Here is a 19,671-nt window from a genome sequence, read left to right on the forward strand (position 1 = left end):
CGAGCCCTGTGGGCACTGTTATTAATTGGTCCGTCTTGTGTTATGCCACATGCACTACTCAATGCTTTCTCAATGACAAAATTTAAACAAGAAGTCATCGCTCTGACTCATTCCCCTGGGCACCTCTTGGACTTGATTTTTACACAAACTAACTTCTCTCACACGGATGCACCTCCTTAAACTCTAGGCCAATATGGACCTGCTGAGGCTAGCTTTAAAATGAACAGTTATAATATGAGGAAGAATCTGCAAATTGTAAAACAAAAAGTATATGTTTCATTGCTCTTAGAAAGACTTTAATTCCAGGCAATTTTATTAGCTGCTAATTATTGTATTAATGACTTTCCCAATATGGAGGGGTTGCATCTGAACTTGGGCACATCTTGCTAATTCAATCAATGCAGTAGCTCCGAAGGCAGATACATATTTGAAACACAATATGAAGGTAGACTGATTCACACTACAACTTGTGAAAAACTAAGATTCATAAATGGCAGGTAGAACAGAAATGGAAGCCTATTTATGACCGTGTTGCTACACAACACTTCCCCCACAAGTGTAAACGCTACAGCTCACTGATGCGATTGAAAACAATGAGGAATGCTACAGTAGAAAGCAATTTCTTGCAAAACAAACCTTTACATTTTCACAGCTTTTAGATTCTCTTCTGCTATGTGTAACAGCATTACATCTCTTTACAATGGTATGCAGTAATTTTAACGAATACAAAATAATGAATGTTTTATTTAACAAACCCAAAACACCTAAAAAAAATCTATTTTTAAAAATCGATATATATGTATTGGGAATGGGAAAAGTAGTCTTAGAGGTGGAGGGGAAAAGTGTGAATAAAAAAAGGCGGCGGGGGAACCCCCAAAAACAAAGACAAAAAATGTGTTTTTTAATAGAAATCTTTGGATTGTTACGAATTCATTTGTTATTTTGTGATTCGTTAATATCACATGTAACCCTTTGCAATAGATTCAAAGAAAATGATCTTCCTGTAATTATGTCCATGGTCTCTACTTTGCTTTCATATTTTTCTTTTTTCACTTGCAAGCGCTGACAATACACCTGCTGCTGAAACAGAAAAACAACAGAACATCCTCAGACTTTCCAAACTTTCCCCTTGCCAAAAACCTTTAGAGGTCTAGTGGCACATACTCAAATGGCATTAGTATGATTTGATACAACCATCTCCAGGGTTCCATCTGTCATTACTCTACCCTACTGCTAAAAACACCATCAGCTAATCCTAGATGTTTAGGCAACCATCAACCCATATACAATATGTTCTATTCACGGAAGCGCTTAAAAATGGATGTGACAATCCGGCTGCAAGATTCCAATGAACCATGCAATCTACTCTAACATCGTCAAGGGCAGCAGAGGGACAATTCCCTCTGTATCTCTGCCATGGGAATTTAAATAGGCTGAACTGAGGTTTTCTGTGTAATGAAAGCCTCATCACAGTGAGATCTTCTAATATAATAATTGAAGGTCCTTTTTAATGAAACCCTTGCGACGTTCAGAGCAGTTATATGGCTTCTCATTAGTGTCCTTCCTCTGGTGTTGACCAGGGTTTGCTTAACAATGAAAGCCTTCTTGTATTCTGCTTTCTCATAAGAGTGCACTTCTCTGACTGAAAGTCGCATCGCTCCAAACATTAGCATGGCTTTTTAATAGTGTGATTTCTCAGATGATGCAAAAGACGGGCTTTTTGTTTGAAGGCGTTGTCACATTCGGAACATTTATATGGGTTCTCACCAGTGTGAACTCTCTGATGGTGTACCAGGGTTTGCTTTGTTGTGAAGGCTTTGTCACATTCAGAACATTTAAATGGTTTTTCACCAGTGTGTGATCTCTGATGTACCAACAAAGAATGCTTTTGTATGAAGGCCTTGTCACATTCTGAACATTTATTTGGTTTTTCACTAGTGTGAGTGCCTTGATGATACAAGAGCGACATTTTCGATTTGAAAGCCCTGTCACATTCAGAACATGCATATGGTTTCTCACCAGTGTGAGTTCTCAGATGTCTCGATAGATGGATTCTTTGCTTGAATGTCCGGTCACATTCAGAACATGTATATGGTTTCTCTCCAGTGTGATTCCTCTGATGTTGCACTAGAAGACCTAGTTGCTTGAAAGCTTTGTTGCATTGCGAACACTTATACGGTTTCTCACCAGTGTGAATTCGCTGATGATGTAGCAGGGTTTGCTTCATTGTGAAGGCCTTGTCGCATTCAATACATTTATATGGTTTCTCACCAGTGTGACATCTATGATGTGCCAAGAGAGCACCCTTTTGTGCGAAGGCCTTGTCACATTCTGAACATTTATATGGTTTTTCACTAGTGTGAGCTCTCTGATGATACACAAGAGACATTTTATGTTTGAAAGCCTTGTCACATTCTGAACATTTATATGGTTTCTCGCCAGTGTGAGTTCTCTGGTGTGCTGACAGACTACACCATTGCTTGAAAGCCTTGTCACATTCAGAACAGTTATGTGGTTTCTCACCAGTGTGATGTCTCTGATGCACTGACAGATCACTTCTTTGCTTGAAAGCCTTGTCACATTCAGAACATTTATACGGTTTCTCACCAGTGTGTACTCTCAGATGTCTGCAAAGATTACCTTTGTAAATGAAAGCCTTTTCACATTCAGAACATGTGTATGGTTTCTCACCAGTATGATTTTTCTGATATTGTAAAAGACAAACCCCTTGCTTGAAGGCCATTTCGGCTTCCAGCACATATGTATGGTATCACCCCCATGTGAATTTGCATATGTTTCAAAAGAAAAGCTTTATGATTGAAAGGCTTGCCACATTCTGAGCATTTGCATGGCTTATAGTCCATGTGGTTTTGCTGATGTTGCAATCAATGGGCATTTTGCTTGAAATCCTTGTTAGAAAGACAAAGCACACTGCTTCTCCACTGTGGGAATGCTGTTTTTCACTAGCGTCCCCTTAGATAAAGATCAGTACATTTGTATAACAACCCTATTTTACAGTATTACTCTGGGACAGTGTGACCGGAATGAACCTCAATCACAGTCCAGATCAGTCCAGGATAATGCACATCATTACAGGTAGAAAAAACCAAGTCCTTTGGTCATTCGTATATTCAGTGCACAGTTCTGAGTCTTGTGGGTTGCTGGTCTTTGGACTCTGGTTGCTGTTGTGGGATTACTAACATTTAAGTTGGCTAAAATCACAGCAGGGATATCCTTGATTGTCGTGCAGTGGCACTGCTCCAGCCACCTGCCCATACAACACTGAGTATCTTTCCACACTGAACGCACCAGGATCTTCTATTGGATGAGATTCAGACTTCAAAGTGGCCGTCACATTCATCTCCTTCCTTCTTCAGACTCTTCTCTTTCTTCCCAGTATGCACACAACGGTGTGCCAATAGGAGACTCTTTAGGGTGAAAGGCTTGTCACAGTAGGTGCATTGTCATCCAGTTTTCGAATAAGCTCCGTCATACCCAGGAATATGTTGCTAAAACCAGAGGCGTCCCAGGGAGAAAGTTCTTCGAGCAGAACATTTAAAAAGCATTCCCCTTTATTCCATTCGTACTGATTTGTTTTCGCCTGTTGGACAGAAAAAACAGAAAATTGACATTAGTTTTCAATGAGCATAGAATTTACAGATGTCTTATTTCCCTGATTACTCAACAGCCTGAGTTGTGTGTTTTCTAAAACGGAGTACAGAGCATTTAGTTCAGAGTATCTACAGATATTAGAAGATGCAAATGATACAGTGTTTCCCTTGAATTAAACTATGTCCAGCCTACAAGTAAAGGAAGAATTGTTGCATTTATTCTTATTCATGTTGGGCCGATTGTGCATTGTTTGAATTTCTTTATTTATGGAAATGCTTTTTCGGCTCAAAGACGCATACAAAATATTTAACATTGGGTAACGGAGCAGAGCATCAATGTCGTTAGCAATGGGCGAGAGGATGTTTATATAAGACAAGATGATGCAAGGGAGGTAGAAACGTACTGGAGATGAGGACCGTAGAGCATGATATAGGGGTGGGATAGTGGAGGAAGAGCTAAGTTTAGTTAGAAGGGGTGAAGGATAAGTGCTGTGGTGTTGCCCTAGAGAATCAATGGGAGAGGAGACCAGGGGTGTGTCATGGTGTAGAATGCTAAGCTAGTGGCTCTTCAGATTCTGAAGCACATTTTCTTCTAACACAGCTAAATTGTTTAGTTGGGATTATTGTATTGTATTGTATTGTTTATTCATTTACAAAGTGCACCAGGCCCTTAGGCATCTGGGGCATACAAATTTAAAGCAGTACATATTATGCATGTTACAGATTAGGAAGGTAAAGTAAATTCGTATACACATATACATAAGATACATTTGTTAGAATTGACTAGTAGATCAAAGCACGTCAGGAATTGTTCATTTGGCAAATGTGGACAAGAGATTGAAGTCAAGGCCTTAGGCATCAAGGCGCATTATCTATGACCAACATTACCGGTAGCCAGAGTTACCGTTGCAATACAATTATCTTGTAAGCATGTTCTAGTTGGGATTAGGTCACCATAGTGCAGCCATCGTTTAGCATTAGTCTTAAAGGAGTGGAAGGGAGATGTAGCTCTTAAAGAGTCAGGGATATAGTTCCAAAGTCTGGCCGCCATGACTGGGAAGCTGGCTCCTCCAGTTTTTTTGAGTTTGAAGTAGGGGATACGAAGACTATTGGATTGCGCCTTTCTGATTAGCCGTTCTGAGGTATGTTGGGTAAATCTATTGGTAAGGTGGAGTTGGGCCTTGTTGTTGAGACATTTGGGGGTAAGGTGAAGGGACTTAAGCTTGATTCGATCATTTATGGAGAGCCATTTGGTGGATAGTCTCTCATGGGAGATGTGCTGACGTTTTGGGAAGCCTAAGGCAGATCTCAAAGCATTATTTTGGAGAGTCTATAGTTTGTTGGTGTTATTTTGCTGGAGCCCAGATAGAGGGCATTGCAGTCATCCAGCTTGGACAGAATTGATGCTCTTGCAATTGTGTTACAGCTGTTAATAGACAGAAACAGTTTGCATGCATGGATCAATTTACAGGTATAGCTTGTGGCCGAGGCTGTTGCGTTCACTTGTTTATTAACGTTGAGTGCAGAGTCCAGGTAAAAACCTAGTGTCTTTACTTCCTTTGCGACTTTGATCATAATTCCATCAATAATGAAGGTGTTATATTGGGGAGAAAGCTTATTCAATCTGTTAGTAGACCCAATGATTAAGAGCTCCGTCTTTTCATCATTTAGGCCTTGGCCATGTGTAGCCATTCATGTTTGTATGATTAAGTAGATTTTATTGATCAGGGCTACATCTTGGATGGGGATGAGAATCTGGGTGTCATCAGCATAGTTAGTGTATGAGACACCCTGATTGCCGAGTTTGTTGAAGAGGGGTTTAGTGAATATATTTTACATGGTTGGAGATACACAAGAGCCTTGTGGCACTCCGCATGTGATAGGTACTGATTCAGCCACAGATGAGGGAGAGAAGACTCTCATAGATCTGTTGTCCAAGAAAGAACTTATCCACGTAGTAGCTTCCTCTGAGAAGTGTGCAGCTATCACGATGCCTGCCCCCAGACATCTGGAACAGGTCCATCCGTCCAGAGAGCAGGCCCCCAAAAAGGCACTGGAATGCCTACAACCCCGCCTAGGGGCTTTATGGGTTCAGTCCTGGCGCCGCTAGCACCAGACTCATGTTGTCAACTTTAAAAGGTGCAGGTCTTCCTGCAAAGAACTCACCTACAGGCCACCATGAGCCCAGGAAGGAACTACTTTCCTTTAGGAACTATTTTGTTGCTTGGGTGTGGTACCGGAACTTCTTACCTGGGAACTACTTTTTTGATGCTATTTAAACCACGCCTAAAGTGCAGCACACGCTTCGTGTTATTCCGCATCTAGCAGCGTAACGGTCACCGTGTCTGCAGTTCAGCATCCAGTCTGCAGCCACACCCGTTTCGTGTCCGAAGCGGATCCTAGAGAAAAGGAAAGAAGAAGAGGAGGTTAGAACAAGGAGAAAAACATTTGGACATAATCTTTTCCTGGAACAGCCGCACCTGTGGATAAAGGAAAAGGACATTAAAAGAAAAAACTAACTGTGCTGCATCGCCAGCTGCAGCGCCGCGTCATTCTCACCTGTCTGAGCATCTCCTCTATCCAGCGCAGCATCCGTCGACTCGCCGCTCGGAGCATCAGCACCTGAAAAGACAAAATCAAACAAAAGGTGAGCGGGGTGCCGCCAGAGGCATTTTTTCACTTACCGCAAAATACTCACTTGGAACTACCGCTCGAGGCAGCGTTGGAAACCATCCTACGTTAAGCTTTTATTCCGCACCTGTAAAGAAGATATAAAGCTAATGGTTTATTACATTTGGGACAATATCACCTACCAGATAGTGCTTGGTACAAACTGACTCTTACCTAAGCATTACCGGCATCCACCGAGGCAAACTCTCTCCTTGGATCACGCTGCAAAGGAAAAAAGGTATGTAGAGAGCAAGAGTGAATTAACAGACATTTGAACTCTACTAGGACTATATATTGGGTTTACCCCCTACTCACCTCAGAGTCAGAGTCAGTATCAGTCTGGAACTCTGCCAAATACCTCCGGATTCAGTGAATTAACTGAACTTCAACGCGCCCCTGCATTCCATGCAGGATGGAGAGCTCGTCCTTCCAAACAATAAGGTGAGACTCATGGAGGGAAACACTAAAAGATTTCCAAGGGAAAGTAGTGTTAGTGTAATCTTTTTTCCACGGGTGGCTACTCCCCTTTTTCGCTTTTAGGAAACTATTCTTGCAGGCCAGGCAGACGAAACTGAGGGGGCACGTGGAGTCGATCATCACTTCACTATGAATTACACTAGGGAAGTCTGCAGCAGTCCAGCTTCGCTCGACGCCCCTGTGGAACCCAGGTGAGCGTAACAGCAGCTGATTTTAAGTGGTTACACAAGACTTTATGGTCAACCAACTTCAAATGCAGCAGATAGGTCCAAGAGGAGAAGAAACGAAGCTTCTCCTTTGTCCTTCCTGTCGTCCAGTTGCTTCTTCATGTCAATTTCTATTCTATTCTATTGTAAATCTCTATTCTTGTACATTTATGTAATTTGTATTATGTAAATTGTTTTTTTGCTTGTATACTGTGTCTCTGTAACTTCAAGAAATGTGATCAGATGCCCTTGGGCCAGGTGCCCTTTATAAATAAATAAAATACAAATACAAATAAGGGCAATGTCAGTCCCATGTCTAGGTCTGAAGCCTGATTGTCGGGTGCCTAGTAAGTTTTTAATCTCCAAATAGGATTGAATCTGGACAGAGTCCGCTTTATCTAAGATTTATAGGAGGAACGGCACAGTTGTGATAGGCCTATAATTGGTAGGGGTACTAGGGTCAAGGTTAGGTTTTTTTAGTAAAGGTAATACCCAAGCGTCTTTTAGATTGGTGGTGACAGGCAATGATTGAAAGGAGGAATTGATCAATGTAGCAATGAAAGGAGCTAGGTCCTTGGCAACTTCTTTAATAATTGGTGCTGGGCAGGTGTGTCCAAGGTACCTAGAAGGTTTAAGTGAGGTGATGATCTTTTCTGCCTCAAAACTGGATATAGATTTGAATGTAAAGTGGTGACAAGGTTTAATTTGATTATGGGTGATTTCCTGCAATATTGTTTCTTGAGTTTCTAAGGCAATCTTGTGAAGTGTAGACTTTTTGGCTATAATTTTCTCTTGTAGCATGGTTATTTTGTTGCAAAGGGCGTTTTGGATTTCAGTGCACCAAGCTTTATTTTTGATACAAGAGTCGCTCGGAGTGATAGGGGTTTCTAGTTCCCTTAGGATATTGAAGATTTCTTTAGTATTCAAATTAGCTTTTTTTAATTCTTTCTTTGAATATGTCTTTTTTTTAGTTTGAATGACTTCCTTTTTGTACCTGTTTGCCAGGGAAGTGAGAGCAATTTTATTCTGCTCGGAAGGGTTATTTTTCCATTTGGCTTCGGCATGTCTTTATAACGTAGAATGTAATATTAGAGCATATTTTCTAGAAGAACATTTTATATTTCACTGTATACATGTATGGATTATGGGCATTAAGTAGACTTTTTTATTTTGAATGAAAACGTGGGTGTGACAACAGCAGGTAATTTGCCTTTTCTTTCTATAGTCAAGCTGCCTGTATTCATTAGCAGTACTGTGGGTGACTGCAACAGCATAGTAGGCTGGGGGACTACCTTTAATACCTTGATGTGCAATGGCGGTGCACAAACGTTTAAAGAGTTTATTTCGCAGGGCTCAAGTCGCGGGTGCAAGGGTGACTGGAGAGGGCAGGATGGTGTTTTACTTTCAGGCAAGGTTTCTAGGGTCGGATACGGAGAGAGATTAGTTTTTCGGTGATAAACGTATAATAAATTAATACTAATGATGATTTAGACACACGTACGGGCTTGGTAATTGAGCTGCTTACATAACAGGCCCCACACGGCGAGTTGAAATATGCTTGTTGCGATGGGGTGCATTCCATGTCACAGGCAGTCTGGGGGTGGCCTGGCACAGGAAGGAGACCTACTCCCTGCTTCTAGATCCGGTGGCAGAGGTGCAGTTACTGTGACAGCAGCATCAGTTCGACCACCAAGGCAACAGGTATGCTATTACATGGAGACTTCTCAGACCCCCCCCCAAAGTGCCTAGCTGGATCTGAATATCTATGCTAAACTCTGGTCATCAGACTGTTATATGCATTTCTTTATTGTTCAGTTAGTGAGGATTTATTTGTTATGTGTGTTTATTTTATGAATCTTAAGTTATGGAATTTCAGAGAACCTAAACCTTCGACTTTGGCTCTGGTGACAGTTTGAAGAAACTGGTCACTCGGTAGGAATGTGTAACTGATCTGTGGCTCTTTGCTCTCTGGATAGCGACCTCCGATACACTGTCCTACCCAATGTTATAGCTTGTTGGTGACTCTAGATATAGCCCATATTGCTCTTTGATCTCTGGATAGCGACCTTCGATACAATCTCCTACACAATGCTACATCTTGTTGGTGACCCTATATGTAGCCTATATTGCTCTTTGAGCCCTTGATAGCGACCTCTGATCCACTGTCCTACGAAACACTATATCTTGTTAGTGACTCTAGATATAGCGTATATTGTTCTTTGATCTCTGGATATACGACCTCCAATCCACTCTCCTGTGCAATGCTATACCTTGTTGGTGTCTCTAGATATAGCCTACATGGTCCAAAGACTTGACATTTAGGTCATTTGCATACTCATAATGAACTGCCTGTCTGGCTTCCAATGATGGCTACTGGGGGATGTTGTGTGTGTGACTTGGCTGAAATGGCAAATTCTGCTTTCACATTTCAGATGGAAGGGTCTTAGGAAAGTCTCTAAAACCCCCATAAATTCAGTGGCGTTTGCTAGTTAGATAATCACTCGTTACGCTTTAGATAGCTCAGGGGCAATGCATTTGTCTTTGAAGCAAGACAACACAGTGCAACACAGGTTCGAATCCCGATCCCACACTTAGAAACCACTCGCTGGTATTAAGTGTGTTATTAAAACAAAGTATACATTTCCTTCTAGATATTTCCTAATACACCTTTCTACAAATGTACAAACCCACAGACGTAATGCCACATAGGTATATTTTTCTACAGCACTTCATTGCTCTACAGCCAGGTTCACGCTATGGAAGCCCATACACTAAAAAGGAAATTTTTGTCTAGCACCATTTCGCCCGGACACATTTTGTTCTCACCTAACTTGTCTTGAGTATGCTACAGGCAGGCACTACATACCTCCAAGCACTTTTGTGCCCTGTGATGGGACATGCCATCACAGCCGCAATTTCTACTTCCCATCAAATGGTCACCCAAGGCCTTGTGTTAGTGTAAGGAGAAAGCGGACATTGGGAAAAGAATGGAGGAATGAGCACCAAGTGGCAAGTGGATGAACCATTTGTAGAAACAGGGCGGGCATGCTCAAGGGAAAACAAGCACAGCGTCCGAGACCCAGCTGAGGTAAACACAGTAGAATTGTAACAGAAAGCAATCTGGAAGTAGTGGCGTAACACAAAATGTGGGGCCCACCTGCAAGCCATGCTGAGAGGGTACCCACCAACTCGGCAACAAATCATAGGTCATGCCACACTCTAGCCTGCCCTAGATACCACACTTGCGCAATACGCACAAACAGCTTGCTGCAAGGGTACGCCACACATTGCACTAGGAGAAAGATATAAATGTGTGTTTTAGTGCATTATACAGCACACTTTCAGAGACAAATTGGCATTTGTTTTGTTGGGTAACAAAAAATCCAAATGTCCAATGCATGCAAGTCACCATGAGTGCACAGGAACATTAATGCTTAATTAATATAATGATTTGCTATTAAAAACGCCATTCCACAATGAAAGCATGTCCAACTGGCTGCACAATGTAGACCAGTCAAGACGCATAATAACATATTACAGTAAAGCATGCCAGGCCAGATTTAGACATACCTAGACTGTTTGCACCAAAATGGCAGTCGAAGCAATAACACTTATCATGGGTATTTTATCACAGACGCACAGAAAAATATACAATGCCGCAGTAAGAAAGGCCTAGACTGGCAGCACCCAAATGCCAGTCTAGCCAGGTAATTACACTTAGCAGGACAGCTTTATCAGAGATGCCCAGTTAAAAAAAGGCAAGACAAACTAAGAAAGACTAGACTGGCTGCTGCAAAAATACCTCTCTAGCCACTAATACCACATATCATGCCTGCTTAGCCTGGACATGGATGACCATTATAATTTATCACACAATCACCGTCCCACCCCACATCCCCTCTCCCTCCCACACCTTGCCCCAAACCCCAAAATCAGCTTCTCGGCCCAAAATTACCTCCATGTCCCGTTTCCTTGTCCCACTGCTTAAGTATGAGGCTCCTTGCCTCATAGGCAAGTCCTGGGATGAGGAACAGTGGGACTAGGAGTAATGAAGATTACAGGAAACTAAGCCAGGCATTACCTCCATTTCACTCTACCTGATCCCAGTACTTGTGTATGAGGCAAATTGCCTCATACACAAGCACTGGGACGAAGAAGAATAGGGATGAGTAAAGGACACCGATGTTAAACGGCACCTGGTTTTTGCTGTTAACAAAGGCCCAGAAATTAGTAACGTAAAGCATTTCACTGTTAGTACCTGCATTCAAATGCATAACATTTTAGGCAATTTAAATCTTGATGTGGGTTTAGTACTTGCATGCCAGGGAAGCGATTGGGAGGTTAGAGAGTTCAGGAGACTGCTCATTCTCACAACAGTCCATAAGAGGGTGCTTTCAGACTTAAAGGAGAGAGTTAACTGCTTGTAACATTGAAGGTGCACTAGAACAGTCTCATTAGAATTCATAAAGAAGTTAGATGCCCACACACATATAGGTTTGCCCCTCCACCACATTAGCACCTCTGCCAACATTTGAAGGGTTAGCTCCCCCCACCCCCGAAATGAAGGTTTTGTTGCACTCCTGAGCACATGCACACTCACCATTCACCATACACACACACGCACACCCAGCCACCCATACATTTAAGTGTGCACCCTTTCACAATACAGGCCCACCCAGGCAGCCATGCTTACCTCTTCCTGGCAGCACTTTGACTTTTGCATCGCCCTGCAACATGGGGTTAGGCTCCATGAATTTGCCCACCTATTTGACTTTTGCATCTCTGTGTAGTAGCCGCCCTGCAACATGGGGTTAGGCACCTTTAACTCTCTTTGCTTGTGATGTAATTGCCTCTGTACGTTTCTCTTTGATGTAATCGCCTCCTGAGCTTCCTGTCTATAGCCAGAAGCACTGTAACCAATCTCTTAAGCATAAGCGCCTAGATACCTCTAGGTTTTGTGTGCTATATAAATATATAAATAAATTAAATAAATAAAGCACCTTTCAACCCCTGTGTGCATTTGGGTGGGGTGAGTCTTGGCGTGCCAGCGGGCTTCAGTCTTTTACCCCTCCAGTCAAAAGATCAAGGACGAAAGACCTAATACCCCAGTGATTTCGTCTGAAGCTTTGAAAGGGCTGTGGGACTGGGGGGTGAGTACTATTGGTCAGGTTGGGGCTATGCTTCCTGTGTGAGGATTGAGGGGGGGTTGGCTGCCTGTGACCAGGGTGGATCTGTACTATATGAGTGAGGAGGGAGGACGGTCTCTTTGGGTTTGTGCTACCTGTGCGAGGAGGGTCGAGGCTTGTGGTGTTTATGCTTCTGGGAGATTCATGTGAGGGGTGAGGGGGGTACATTGCTTATGGCCAGGGTGGGGCCGGGACCCCTATGGCTGTGTGACTAGTGAGGTAAGACGAATTAGCAACCTCGTCATCTAGGCCAGTCCTTTAAGGATAACAAAGCAATTCCCTTAAAATAAGTCCACGTTACTGTGACAAATTGAAATATGAGAGGGTCAGTCCTGTTCAAATATCAAATTCAAAAGGTGTCCCTATTTTGGAATCGTAGAAAGAGACGTTCAATGTATTTGAAATACAAGAATATAAATAATTAAAAGGGCTTCACACTAGAGATGCGACCTATAACTCACCTGATCAAACCTGGCTGGAAGGAACATGTGCCTTCCTTGTTTGTGCTGCGTGAGAGAGGCAGCAAAAGCTGCCCAGAGAGACAGGCGCCCCCTGCCTCATCAACCACCCCCAACCAGACTCATCAGTAAATGATCAGGCGTCCCCGCGGTCCTACGGCTAAGCCCGCAGCCAGGGCGGCAAGGATAAACCGAGCTGGTCCAGAAAGGACACGATTCGCTGGAGCATGCGCAGAAGCAGATACCAATTCCCAATGCATGATGTGTGTGTTTAGAGCAGATTAGAAACCTCAGCAGCGCCCATTCATTTCTCACCCAGATGCCTGTGTCACAGATGCTTAAACGATCCCCCTAGTAAGGACGGCGTCAGGCCTTTCAAAGTTTTTAGTTGAAAGGAGTCTCCGGAATCAGAGGGGACCCCAGCAACTGCCCCCATGTTGTCTTTCAGCAGTCTTATAACACGGCAATATAGTTCTTTATATATTGCTTTAATTCTGGATCTTAACATGTGCACTTTGTAACGCTCGCTTTGCAATCTGCATTTTCTAGGCTCAATCCAGCCGTCAGTTCCCTCGAGGAATATAGAAGTGTTATCACCGTATTGCCTTTTTACACATCAGCCACTTGCTGACAAAGAAGGATTTACAGATTTTCAGCGGGCATTTAGTGTTTCAGCTCCCTTCTGACTGTTCAGCTTGTTATAATCGGTGGCTATTGTTGGGGGGCTGTATCTGCGCCCCCGATGCGGTCCCGCAAGCCCCGTAACACATAGCACACGGAGACACGGTGTTGCTAGTTCGGGCTTCCCGGTCGCTCTGCCGCGGCCGGGAACGCCCCCTTTATTTAAACACCACGCGGCGGCGTGACACGTCACGCCGCCGCGTTCGCCCGTCATCGGGCAACGCCACACTCCTCCTTTTCCGGGAGGATCAACAAACAACACAAAACCTTCAACTTTATTAACCCAATAACCACACTTATGAAAACTTCACTGCACACCCAGAAGAGCAGAACCCCTTTAATTGCAGCCACCCCCATTAGGATCCCCAAATTCACTGGCCATCTGTCCAACAACATAGTCACTGAGGTAGGCGGGTTTCCCACGCCCAGATCGCTGGGGGTACCTCCGGCCTACCTCCGGCAATTGATGTCCCTCGGTTGCTTCACCTCGGAGGGGAGACTCCGGCAACTCGTCCTGGAAGCTGTCGTTGAAATATGTGTAGGGAGGATCAGGTTCAGGGGGGGTTTCAGTTCGCGAATCACCCAACTTCTTGAAGAAGCTGACGTTCCGGGTGACGGCCGACCTGCCATCAGAGGCCGTGACCATAGAACCTTTCACCGCCACAACGTCCAATGGTTCGGGTTCGTAGGGTAGTGAGAGTTTGCCCTGGGGATGTCTATTCCGGATTAGAACCTCATCCCCTGGTTCGAGCCTCTGAGGTTGAAGGCCCCGTCGTAGATTTTCCTGCTCAATCCGAAGCCGTCTTTCAACCTCAACTCGCTGATCATCAATGACCCCTGGTTCCCTGTCCCCCGCTTCCGGCAGCAGTCCTCGGGGGCATCTCCGGAACAGCACCTCCGCCGGGGCCACTCCGGTGGCGGCATGTGGAGTGGTACGGTACACACGGAGAAACTGATAAAGGGCCCGTTGTAAGGATTGGCCTTGTCCCTGAGCAATCCGGAATGTTTTGTTCAATGTCCGCATCAGTCTCTCGGCATCTCCATTTGCCCGGGGCCACAGTGGGGACACCTTCCTATGATGTATTCCACAGCTCTCCATCAGCTCAGAGAATCTCTCGCTTTGAAACGGCGAACCATTGTCGGAACAGAGTGTGTGTGGAAAACCATGGGCCGCAAAGATCTTCTCAACAGCGATCACCACATGCTCGAATGCCACGGACTCCACAAACTCAACCTCTGGATATCTGGAGTATTCATCTATTATCACCAGGAAATGAGTCCCCACTGACGTCGAGCCAAAGTCCGCATGAACGATCTCCCAAGGCCTCGTGCCCCTAGGCATGGCCTCAATGGCAGGCTCCCGTTGGAGAGGGGAGGCCGCTTGACACCACACACATGCTGCCACGAACTCGTCGACCTTTCTCTCCAGCTCGGGAAACCAAACCTTCGAGCGGAGTCGCGCCTTGGTCTTGGCGGCCCCTTGATGTCCATGGTGGGCGAGACTGATCACCTCGAGGACCTTTGATTGTGGAACAACAATGCGGTCCCCCCGGAGCAGCAGCCCGGAGTTAGAGAACGATAACTCTTCCTTGACCTTCCACAACTGTTCCAGCGATGCTCTAGCTTCTGGTGTGCGTCCGGCCACTGCCTCCAGAATGGACTTCCAGGATCCGTTGTGCATCGATTGTTTCAATATTTGAAAACACTCATCTCCTGCTGCTGCCACCTCCAGTTCCTCTATGGACATCGCATTTGGTGTTGCCGCCTCCACGACCATGCGTATATGACTGTCCGCTTCCTCTTCACAGGTATCATACCCCTCTCCCCCACTCGCTCCAGGATGGCGGGATAAGTAGTCCGCCGCATTGTTGGCTCCTGGTCTGTAAACAAGGGTGACGGAGTATTCAAGTAGGGCAAGCATCCATCTCTCGATTCTTGCCGGGGGTTTAGATGAGGACCCTGCCAGTATTGGAATCAGTGGTTTATGGTCTGTTACCACAGTCACCGGGCGCCCCAGCACGTAGAGCCGGAAGTGGCGGCAGCCCCATAACACCGCCAAAGCCTCCCGTTCAATTTGGGAGTATCTCTGTTCCGTGTCTGTGAGAGCCTTGCTGGCATACGCCACAGGTCGAATGGTCCCAGTGATGTCTATTTGGGTCAACACAGCACCCAGCCTTGAAAGGGCTCGCATCGACCACAATTTCCGACTCCAGCGCTGGGTCGAAGAATGCCATTGTGTCCTCCATGGTGAGAGCACCTTTGATGTCTTCGAAGGCAGCTTGTTCCAGGGGGCCCCAGTGCCACAGCGTGTCCTTCTTGGTGAGCGCCCGAAGAGGTTCCGATCTTGAGGCCAGATTCTGGATGAAACGCCCACAGTACGTGACCATCCCTAGAAAACTCCTCACCTCCGTTACCGACTCAGGTGCTTTCGCCGCCTTAATGTCTTGGACTTTCTTCGGATCTGGCGACACCCCACCCTCCTTAAAAATGAACCCAAAGAACTCGATAGACGAGCGCAGGAACTCACATTTCTCCCTGTGAAGGGTGAGGCCCAGCGACAGAAGGCGTTCTAGAGTCTTTCCCAGTCTCTGCATATGGTCCACCTCGGTCTTGGCAAACACCAGAATATCATCGCTGATATTAAGGACGCCTTCCAGATCTGCCAGGGCGCCCCTGATGATATTCTGGAATACCTCGGCGGCCGACGACACTCCAAAGCTCAGCCGCTTGTACCGATACAACCCCCGATGAGTAGTAAAGGTCGTAATGTACCGGGACTCAGGGTGGAGTACGACCTGATGATAGCCAGCTCGGAGGTCCAGCTTGGAGAACACACGAGCCCCTTGGACCTCAGCAATAATGTCATCGATGGTCGGTGTGAGGTGCCGCTCCCTCCGGATGGCTTTATTGGGGAGCCTCATGTCCACACAGATGCGTACTGAGTCAGGTTACTTAGGTTTTCTGGCAACCACAATCGGGAACACCCAGGGTGTCGGGCCCTCCACTTTCTCGATGATATCGAGGTGCACCAAATTGTCCAGTTCTTTGTCCACCAGTTCTCTGAGATGGAAGGGCACTCTGCGGTGTTTCAGCGCAACAGGTTGCACGGACTCATCAATATGCAGTCGGATCGGTTCTCCTGTCATCTTACCGATCCCATTGAAGAGTTTAGCGTAACGGTCCAGGAGGTCATTTATGTCCTCTCGGTGCACGGCGTATGCAAATCTTACGATCCCCAAAGCTTCCGCAGCCGCACAACTGAGCAAGGTATTGCTACTGACTGGGGTTACGTAAAATCGAGCCTTGATGTGCGACCCATCATGCTCCACCTTCGCTACAAACGCCCCATCCAGTGGTATGGGATCTTGACCACCGAACGCAAATATACGGGCCCTCGGCGTTACCAAACCTGGGGGGGGTCTAAGAGAGTCATAATGTTCCCTGGCCATCACATTGACAGAGGCACCTGTGTCCACCAGGACTGGGACCGGGGCGTTGTTGATCTCTACGATACACCGTGGCTGCCTTCTGCTCTTCCCTTTGAGCATCTCCACACTCGAGACAAAAAATATGTTTTCCTCGTCATCTTCATCAGCCACCTCCGCCTGAGGATCACCCTCACCCTGTTCCACCTGGGCTACGCTGGGCTGCTGGTATTGGCGAGGGGCCCATATCCGAGCCTGACCTCTCGGTACCATCACGGGCAGGGCTGCACGGCACACCCTCGAGAAGTGATCTGCCAGTCCACACCTCCCACAGACCTTTCCAGCCGCCGGGCACTCCGCTGCGTGAGGGAGGTCATAGCCGCACTTTTGGCATGACTCACCGGCTCTTCCTGCCCTGTCTCGGGGCCCTCCGCCCGGACGCCTCGCTCCTCGGCCACCTCGCCACACGACACACACCTCCTCCGACCTCACTGTTCGAGATCCAGACTCCATCTTGACAGCCCGGGCTTCAGCTACCTCATGGCACCGGCCTAGCTCCAATATGCGTGGCAGCGTGATACCAGGCTCCCTGAGGACTTGTCTCCTGAGTTTCCCCGACGAACATGCTTGAATGAGCATGGTGCGGATCATGTCGTCCGCATCCCCCCATGCACATCCCAGAGAGAGACGGCGTAGGCGACCATAGAAAGTGTCCAGCGTCTCCTCCTCCTTTTGTTTGGCCGAGAGCATGACAAACCTCTCATAGTCCGCGTTAGCAAGAGGGAGAAAATGAGTAAGGAGTGCCGCCTTGGCCGCATCATACGTGTTGTTGGCAGGCGTAAGGGACTCAAAAATGTCTTGGACTGCGGATCCAGCCGAATACAGCATAGTGGCGATTCTACTGTCATCATCCGTCACGTGTGCCGCCCTGAAGTACATATCAAGACGACTCACCCATCTCCTCCATCGGGGCCCCATGCTTGAGGGTGGACCTGACGCATCAAACTCTGGAATGGGCTGCAGAGCTGCGTGTGCGGTGGGCACTGGTAGTTGAGCCATGATGGGGGGTGCAGGTTGACCCAGCAGCAGACCTGGAGGAGCCTGAGTCCCTGGGGGTGCAGTAGCCGGCTGTTGGGCGGTCCCCGGGGCAGCCACCTGGCCACGATCCCGGGGTTGCGACGTTGATGAAGTGTCGCCGTCTGAACCATCAGATCCGTCCATGGACTTGAGCGCACAGGCACCCCCACCTACTGCGTTGGGGGCCGCAACTCAAACCCACGACCATTCCGGCGTTCGTGCAGCAGCCTCAAACTGGTCACCCCAGCACACCAACAGTCACCATGGGGTAGATCCGGCAAGACCCAACACGCCAGGTGTACCTGATGATGAGGGAGATGAAGAAGGAGATGCACCGCACACTGATGATGAAGGTGATCAAGAAGCTGTCATGCAACCACTATTGAATGTCCATTCCAATTTAGGAAGTTCCAAAAATTAAGCCTGGAGCATGGATTGGTTTCAGGCAAGCCCAGTCATAACAATCCTTCTCCGAGCTTCCACACGACGTATGAGTCCCAGAAAAACTCAAAAATCCATAACAAGGATATGGGCGTGCAGATTGAGCTATCCGCTCTTAATGTGTCCAAAAATTAGGCTCATAAAACGTTTCTGCTCCAAACCGGAGCCTGAGAAAGATTTATGGCCTCGAGACAAAATGGCCGCCGGCCGCGTGTGCGTCCTCGCGACCCGGCCTTGATCGGAGCGAATCTTCGATCCGCTCCGGTAAGAAAAATTTTGATGAAATCATTCACCGCCGGGCCCGGGTCTCCTCTACACCTCGTCGCCACTGTTGGGGGGCTGTATCTGCGCCCCCGATGCGGTCCCGCAAGCCCCGTAACACATAGCACACGGAGACACGGTGTTGCTAGTTCGGGCTTCCCGGTCGCTCTGCCGCGGCCGGGAACGCCCCCTTTATTTAAACACCACGCGGCGGCGTGACACGTCACGCCGCCGCGTTCGCCCGTCATCGGGCAACGCCACAGCTATTAACCCCCAACTGCATTTGTCTCCATTATAGTGTACACACCCCATGGGTGCCTCACAGTGGTCGAAGTGAGCGGGACCAGAGAAGAGCGGTGCTCCTCTACTTTTTAAAATTGCCTTTTACAGCTCCTATACTTTTATTTGAAAAAGAAACCGTTCCGGAATGGTTTTGTTTTTAAATAAAAGTCTAGGAAGAAGTTGAAACTTGTACTTTCAGTGCACTGCACTGAACGTTCCTTTAAACGGCAGGTGCAAGTGTTTGGGGGTGTGTATTGTGTGTGGGAGGGGACGTGGTGATGGGGTTTGTGGGAAGTGGGTGCAGGCCAGCAGGGAACATAGCTCCACCACTTCTTTTCGTACACTTCGCCCATGGCCTCATCGCACTGGTTTAAGGTGCGCTCAGAGGGTGCGGCCGCACACGGGCGCAGCAAGGAAAGGGCTCATTGTCATGTAAACACCGCCTATTAAAGAATATAGCTATTTACAAGACACTGAGCTGGAGTCAAGTCTACCTTAAACACACTTTACAAGAACAACAGAACTGAGCCAGTCCCCTGATGTTCTGCATTTGTGGTGGGCGGTGTAGGGGCGGCAGAGCGCTCAAATCTCTCATAGGGCGCCTCAGACTGTTATTAACTCTAAGCAAAGGGACCCCCGACCATCATGTTGAAATGGGCCCCCACACATCTTCAGCCTGCCCTGCCCCCTAAAGAACAGTTACGGCACAGGTGCAACACACCAAGCTGTCTCAATCGGAGTCCAAAACAATATAAGCCACAGCAGTTCTCATTTACTTTCACACAGATGGTATTGCATATTCCACAGATCTGAGTAGGGGTAGGAGCCGAATATGGCATGTGTCATATGCCAGTGACATGTGCCACTCCATGTCACCACTACAAGTGACACGTGCC

At 46.8% G+C, this 19,671-nt stretch overlaps 1 protein-coding gene across 1 annotated transcript; it reads right to left on the reverse strand.

The window, feature by feature from the left end:
• Window positions 1-1,666: 1,666 nt before the first annotated feature.
• LOC138515408 (zinc finger protein 84-like) lies at window positions 1,667-2,743 on the reverse strand. The gene has a single exon (XM_069630260.1). The coding sequence runs from the start codon at window positions 2,741-2,743 to the stop codon at window positions 1,667-1,669; it is 1,077 nt and encodes a 358-aa protein (XP_069486361.1).
• Window positions 2,744-19,671: the final 16,928 nt, after the last annotated feature.

The sequence above is a fragment of the Ambystoma mexicanum genome, chromosome 6q, assembly GCF_040938575.1.
Source record: "Ambystoma mexicanum isolate Mex_15411 chromosome 6q, UKY_AmexF1_1, whole genome shotgun sequence".
Classification (NCBI taxonomy): Eukaryota; Metazoa; Chordata; class Amphibia; order Caudata; family Ambystomatidae; genus Ambystoma; species Ambystoma mexicanum.

Coding starts and splice junctions, on each gene's coding strand:
- LOC138515408 (XM_069630260.1), bottom strand. CDS start 2,743: ATGGCCTTCAAGCAAGGGGTTTGTCTTTTACAATATCAGAAAAATCAT.